The sequence below is a fragment of the Sardina pilchardus genome, chromosome 9, assembly GCF_963854185.1.
Source record: "Sardina pilchardus chromosome 9, fSarPil1.1, whole genome shotgun sequence".
NCBI lineage: Eukaryota > Metazoa > Chordata > Actinopteri > Clupeiformes > Clupeidae > Sardina > Sardina pilchardus.
In genome coordinates this window covers 18576361-18583860 of record NC_085002.1, presented here as the reverse complement: position 1 = coordinate 18583860, position 7500 = coordinate 18576361, and the positions used below count along the sequence as shown (strand labels likewise).

The 7500-nt window shown below is 50.4% G+C and overlaps 1 protein-coding gene across 9 annotated transcripts in view; it reads right to left on the bottom strand.

Annotated features, from left to right (window-relative positions):
- Window positions 1–7500, bottom strand: part of eif4g3a (eukaryotic translation initiation factor 4 gamma, 3a) — a 71428-nt gene that overhangs the window by 30172 nt on the left and 33756 nt on the right. For 7 of the 9 annotated variants that reach the window (XM_062546080.1, XM_062546084.1, XM_062546082.1 and 4 more), the window contains exons 6-10: window positions 5184–5204; window positions 2592–2858; window positions 1931–2042; window positions 1441–1553; window positions 686–907 (exon numbers count right to left, since the gene is read on the bottom strand). In XM_062546080.1, the coding sequence (XP_062402064.1) occupies window positions 686–907; window positions 1441–1553; window positions 1931–2042; window positions 2592–2858; window positions 5184–5204 (735 nt within the window). The remainder of the gene's footprint in view (window positions 1–685; window positions 908–1440; window positions 1554–1930; window positions 2043–2591; window positions 2859–5183; window positions 5205–7500) is intronic. The other 2 variants (XM_062546089.1, XM_062546085.1) reach the window with 2 other exon arrangements.

The window sequence follows — 7500 nt, the reverse complement described above, 5'->3', positions numbered from 1 at the left end:
GGAAAAGTCAGAGCCCTGACTTAAATCCTATAGAAAATCTGTGGATTGACTTGAAGAGAGCAGTCTATCGCCATTCCCTACAGAATTTGACTAAATTTTAACATTTCTGTACGGAAAATTGGGCAAATATTCCCCTAACTAGGTGTGCAAAGCTATAATACAGACATATCCAAACAGATTGATGGCTGTAATGAAAGCAAAAGGAAGCTTTACAAAGTATTAAGTCAGGGGTATGATGACTTGTCCAACCTTGTTATTCTAGTTTTTCATTTTTTATTAATTTTCAGAACTGTTTACTTTTTTTTCATTATTTTGATGTTGTACAGCTAAATTTGTTAATAAAACTGGAAAAGATTTTTTTTTAAATGGGTTTTGATTTCAGGCTGTAAGACAAAAAAAGTAACTATTTCAAAAGGGTATGATGACTTTCTATAGGCACTGTATATGTGTCTGTGTGTGTAGGGGTTATGGGTTATGCTAGTTTAGGCACAAGAATGTGTCTTGGTGGCATTTGTGTGTGTGTATGTGTGAGACAGCATGTATGGAGGTGAGGGTCAATTCCAGTGGTTCTGAGGATGGTTGTGCGTGCGTGTGTGTGTGTGTGTGTAGAAGTAGTAGCAACAGTGACAGTCGTAGAGGCTCTACTGAAAGGTGTTATGGGCGTGTGGTCCCTGGTTGTGTGTACCTGAGGGGGTGTAGGGGTGGCAGAGGGTCGTCCACCCGGTGGTGTGGGGGTGGTAGAAGATCGTCCGCCCGGTGGTGTAGGGGTGGTAGAAGATCGTCCACCCGGCGGTGTAGGGGTGGTAGAGGATCGTCCACCGGGTGGTGTAGGTGTGGTGGACGTTCTACCCGACATGATCTCCTCGGTGATGTCCCTGCCACCTTGGTTCGGGTCACGGATCCGGATCTGGACAGACAAAAAGGTGCACACAGTCAGAGAGAGAGAAACAGTTCTACACCATCCCGCCATCCCTTACACACGCACACACACACACACACACACACACACACACACACACACACACACACACACACACACACACACACACACACACACACACACACACACACACACACACACACACACACACACACACACACACACACACACACACACACACACACACACACACACACACACACACACACACACACACACACGTAAAAACACACATCACTACAGGCTTCAGTACTAAATAATATGACACTATAAAGCTGGGGTTCTAAATGCAGATTTAAAATGAATTTTAAAAAGAGAAAGTTATGAGAACCAACTACTGTAAATGAGAAGGAGGAGTGTAGAGAGCATAGGAACTAGGATGAAGAGGATGGGAACTAGCGCTGGAGAGGAGAGGAGAGAGGAAGAGCGAGAGAAAAACAGGAAGAGAGGAAGAGAGAGAAATGAAAAGAGCGTGGGAGGTAAAGAGGAGAAATACTCACAGGCTTCTTCTCGCGTTTGGCGGGTAGAGGTTGCGGCTGCGGCTGTGGTGTAGGCACTATGATTGGTGGAGATGGAGGATATACCGGCTGACCTGTGTAATATGGAGGCGCAGCTGCAGCGGACGGAGAGAGAGGGGGATAGAGTGAGAGAGAGAGAGAGAGAGAGAGAGAGAGAGAGAGAGAGAGAGAGAGAGAGAGAGAGAGAGAGGGAGAGAGAGAAAGCAACAGGGAGAGAACACACAAGATGATTCTGCTTCATACGGCTTGCAAGGATATTCCTGCAATATTGTGAATGCAAACACTCATTACTGCAGTGTATTTCTGTGAATAATACAGCAGCTCTATCTTCACTATATTAGGGAATGCCGGAGCTGGAATAACATTATCATAACATTACACAGGCCCAGTGGTCCAGACTAGATGGATGGATGGAGAGTAAGGTTCCCTGCTCTGAGAGGGCACTGCCCTGCTGTGTGCCGCGGTGTCTTACCAAAAGACGCTGCGTACTCCCCTGGGCCGGGCCCCGGGTAGAAGGTTCCGGAACCTGGGGGCTGCACAGAGTACTGCTGAGGAGGGGCCACGTACGGGGTGCTGTGTCGGTACTGCGGAGACAGGAATGAATGACACACACACACACACACACACACACACACACAGACACACACACATATACACACACACAATTGCATTCAGTGTGTGATTGTCACCTAAGAAATGACACTGAGGAGAAAGAGGATGAGGATGACTGAAGACTTCGGAGACAGGTTAACAACAACCCTACACCGGCCTACAACCAGATGTACACGTGAAGCAGAGCTTTCACAGAGCGTACTGTATTGCTGCAACAATTACTTCTGACTACAATCAATTCACTATAATCAACAGAAGTAGCTACACCAGATAGTGAGAGTGGCGCAGACATCCGAGTAAATACACAAGGCTGATAGACAGGAAATAATTTGTGCCTGAAATGATCAAATAGTTTCAAAGACAATATAGAGAACAGGCTTTCTTGACATCATACATGGCCGAGCTCAAGCCTGAATTCAGGCACCATGCCTGAACTCTATCAGGCCTGAATACAGATAAAATAAAAATAAAAAACATGCTTTTTTGCCGGCCGCGTATTGCTCGGCTTCGGTTGTACGCACCCAGTGTATCCCGGCCGTGCGTGTTTGCTGTTGTTGTTGTTGTTGTTGTTGCTGTTGTGTGAGCTGCGCCCGCGCCGGACCCACCTGTGGGATGTAGTACTGGGCGGCCTGCGGCGCGGCGAAGGGCATGGTCATGGTCATCATGATGGGCTGGTGGTTGGGCGGGTAGACGGCCTGCGCGGGCGCCGCCTGGGAGCCCGGCCGCAGCGACGCGTTGCTGTTGGGCAGCGAGGGCCGCGTCGTCTGCATCTGAGCCCTGTGCAAGAACTACAGCCGGGAGAAGAGAGAGAGGGGGGGGGGGGTGATAAAAAAGAAAGGAGTAGAGGAGGGAAAAAGAGAGAGAGAGAGAGAGAGAGAGAGGGAGAGAGAGAGAGGGAGAGAGAAAAGGAGGGAGGGAGAGAGAGAGAGAGAGAAGGAGGGAGGGAGGGAGAAAGAGAGAGAGAGAGAGAGGAGGGAGGGAGGGGGAGGGGGTGGGAGAGGGAGAGAGAGAGAGAGAGAGAGAGAGAAGAGAGAGAGAGAACCAGGGAAAGATTACACATGTGCAATGCCTTGAGAGCCCAGAAGCGCCCACACCAAAACACTCGGCCAGTCACACCCTCCCCATCTTTCTAATGCCACTGGCGCGCTGTTTTGACATTTCCCATGCTGCACGGCCTGCAGGAGAGAAGAGTGGGGGGTTGAGAGATAGAGAGAGAGAGAGAGAGAAGGATAGAGCGAGCGACAGAAGCAGGGAGAGCCCGAGGGGGAGAGAGAGAGAGAAGACAAGCGAGAGCCACAAAAGAGACGTGGAAAGAGAAGAGAGAGAACGGGAGACAAGCGAGACTGACAGTGAAGGGACAGAGAAACAGGGAGCGGTGTTGTGCTGCTGTGATACGTTTTCATTTGACGTCAAATGCGTTTTTTTTCCCCTTTTCCTGAGTGTAGGGACTGGGGCCTCTGGAGACATGGGCAGCGCGTCTCCCTGATGGTCCAGAGGCCTTAGGAACGTCTGGCCAGAGGCCGGCCTCCAGCCCTCTGGCCGGGGAGAAGCTGCGGAGGACACTGCCAAATGTCTGCACGGTAAGCCCTGAGGCAGGGGATGAGGGGGGATTTTGGAGATGCCTAATGCCCACCCATTCATCTGGATGTCCACTTGGCTATGTGAAGACACACACACTTACACATACTGAGCGGCAACACACACACACACACACACGCACGCACCCACACACACGATCACACATGTATGAACGCAAACTTGCCTTTGTTACCAGACTGCCAAGCACTACGGCTTCATAGTACAGTAATGCCTTTGGAGTGAGTGTGTGTGTGTGTGTGTGTGTGTGTGTGTGTGTGTGTGTGCGCGCGCGCGTGTGTGCATGTGCATGTTAGTGCCTGTGTAGCGTACTTAAAATAGATCAACGGAACTCTAAATTGCGTTAAACAAAAGCTGTTTGACGGGTGAATTCTAGTGAAAAATTGTAAGCGCCGATATTGAATGGAGCTGATTGAAGTATTTTGACAAATTGCTTCTAGGCAACACATTAGACGAGTGCTGTGCAGAACAGTCAGCCGTCTCCTCAGGACACCAAACAAATCATTCATATGCCTGCAGTCAATAACAAACACATACTGTACCACAAACGCTAGTAGCGTAGCATTGAGCATAAACTAAGCAGGCACTAACACTGGAGTTCACTTAAAACACTGAACCCAGGGTCGTTGTGTGTGTGTGTGTGTGTGTGTGTGTGTGTGTGTGTGTGTGTGTGTGTGTGTGTTGTGGTTGTGGAACATGTGAGTTGTAAATATGGTCTTGGTGTATTTTCTGTGTGCAGTATTTGCTTTTCTAGATTATGAGTGACTGAGTGGATGTGTGTGTGTGTGTGTGTGTGTGTGTGTGTGTGTGTGTGTGTGTGTGTGTGTATCTAGCTTGGGAGATCAGCCTCTTGACTTTTGCCAAGTGTTTACTGGGCTCAAAATGCTTAAATAATCGGCCATTAGCAAACACATGCACACACACGCACACACATACATACACACACGTAGATTCTACATGGACAGATGAAGCAGCGCAAATTTACAAAATTGATGATAACAAATACAGTAGCCCTATGTGTGTGTGCTGGGGACAGAATGTAGAAATAAGTCAGTTTATAGGCCGACACAGCAGTCATTCACATACTGTGACAGAAACAGCAGGATTTAAAATGCAGTTTCATATCGGACACGCATCAAGACAACATGCTCTCTACCAAACCAGGGAATAAATGAATGAGTGGAAAGAGGAGGCAGACAATGAAACGTGACTGAAAAAGATGAAGTAACAGTGACGGAAATAACAACCAAAATGGACAACGAGAACCAGCTAACGGAGAAACGAACGAGGTTGGGTAGAAATGAGAAGTGAGAAATGAGAATGGCTCAAATGAAGGCAAGCGGTTTGGAGGCTGGTTAGTTCTGGGGGCGGAGGGGGGATGCATGGTGGCCAGGTGGGTGGGTGGGTGGGGGCCCGAGGTGAGGTTATTAGAGGGGGTCAAGGGTCATCTTGGGGTTAAGGGTCAGGGGCCGTCCTCATGCCATGCATCTAGAAACTTCTTAGAGATGTGCGGTTACCTGGATGGGCCTGAATCCTCCCTTGAGTGTTGAAGCAGAAAAAAACAGAGAGGCTGATGGGAAACTTGCAGTGTGTGGGGAGGGCACAAATACAAGCACATGTCTGCAGTGCGCACACAATACTAACACTTTTAAATGTATACAGTAGGCACACGTACATTACAGTAACACACAGAGGCAGTTCTCTCCCGACACACGCAGCATTCAAATAAACCATCAGCAAACATCGGCCCACACGGGAAGGCATACAGTACATACAACTGAAACACATCATAGGCATAAACTCATACACACCCTTTCCCCCATACTCATTATGTGCACACACGTACATGTACACACAGATGCACACAACACACACACACACACACGCACGCACACCCCTAAAAGCATCGGTGTTTAAAATTAGACAGCTCTTAATCATTAACACGCCCAAACATCTGACATGTCTACCAGTTATGTCAGCACTTTCATCTTGTGTGAAACTGTTGTGCCAGTACACATCTGTCTCCCCATATGCTTTTAATACTTTCACTAAGACGGCGCCCTCCACAGGTCAAACAGAGAACAATGTGTGCCTTGCATGACAGCACTGCCACCCAACCTGCCCCACCCAATCAGTGCACTGTCCGTTACAGGAATCCACTGTGAAGCAGACTGGCAGCCTGCTTACAGCAAACGCCCATGGAAAGCCAGTGGGCTACTGGTGAGCAAACACACACACACACACACACACACACACACACACACACACACACACACACACACACACACACACACACACACACACACACACACACACACACACACACACACACACACACACACACACACACACACACACACACACACACACACACACACACACACACACACACACACACACACAGTCAACATGAGCAGTGCCTATTTGGCAGCTCTGGGGGTTTCCAGCCCTCCTCCTCTGGCACTTCCCTGGCAATGACTCAGCAGAGCAACTCATGAACAGAGAGGAGAGAGAGAGACAGGGTGGGGTGGGGGTACTGAGAGAGAATGTGTATGGAGGAAGGGGGAGCGCAGGGAGAGCAGGGAGACAGAGAGAGAGAGAGAGAGAGAGAGAGACAACATGTTGGGGGGGGTCAGAGCGAGAGAGATAGAGACTGTATGGGGGTGCAGAAAGAGAGAGAGAGAGAGACACACACACACACACTCTATGGGGGTTGCAGAGAGGGAATGTAGAGGGAGGGGGAGTGGAGGGAGAGAGCAGAATGTACGAGGGGTTCAGTGAAAGTGGGGGATCGAGAGAGAGAGGGAGAAAAAGAAAGGGTGGGAAACAGAGCAGATGGAAAGAGTGTGGCCGTCCAGTATGTGTGTGTGTGTGTGTGTGTGTGCGTGCGCGCATGCCTGCCTGTGTGTGAGTGTGAGAGAGGAAGAGAATGGGAGGAGAGGTAAAGAGAGGGCTCGTAATCAGAAGGAAAAAGACTAGGACAGGATATAATGATGCACAGAGCAAAAGAGAGATTGGGAGATTTGAGCAAGGGAGGAAGAGAGAGAGAGAGAACGAAAGAGAGAAAGAGAGAGAGAGAGAACGAAAGAGAGAAAAAGAGAGAGAGGGCGGGTACAGGGCTGGGTTGGGTTGACTGCTGCTGCACTCAGGCTGTGACCTCACCGCTCTCCTCAGCATCCTGACCTACATTCCCCTGCAGCCTGTGTGTGTGTGTGTGTGTGTGTGTGTGTGTGTGTGTGTGTGTGTGTGTGTGTGTGTGTGTGCGTGCGTGCATATATAGTATGTGTGTGTGTGCGTGCATGCATGCATACACACATATATGTCTGTGTGTGTGCGTGCACGCGTGCGTGCGCATGTGTGTGTGTTTGTGCGTCCGCTAACATCTCTCTTCCCCACCCCCCACCCTCTCTGGCTTCTTGCCCCTCCCCCTCTCTCTGGCTCTCTGCGCGGCTGCTGGCCCCGCAGCAGCGCTGCTTCCTCCACCGTAGCCGTGGCCAGGCCACTGCCGCTAGGGGCTACCCTCAGGTCAGCCGGGGCCAACAGCCTCCCTCTCCACGCTGCTGGAGACAAATCGAGTTTGCGTTCCCACCACGAGTGAGTGGACCGGGCAGGAGAGAGGAGGAGAAGGAGGTGGGGGGCAGTGGGGATATAGCGCAGCAGCGGGCAGGCAGGCAGGCAGGCAGGGGCTTGCCCGTCCTCTGGTTGAAGGACGCCACCCGAGGGCTCTGCTCTCCCCAGACAAGACATGAGGTCAGGCGGTGCACGCTCTGACTGCCTTCGCACTTTGACGAGCGACACCTGACATTACGAGCGCCGCCGGCCCCGGGGGGCGGG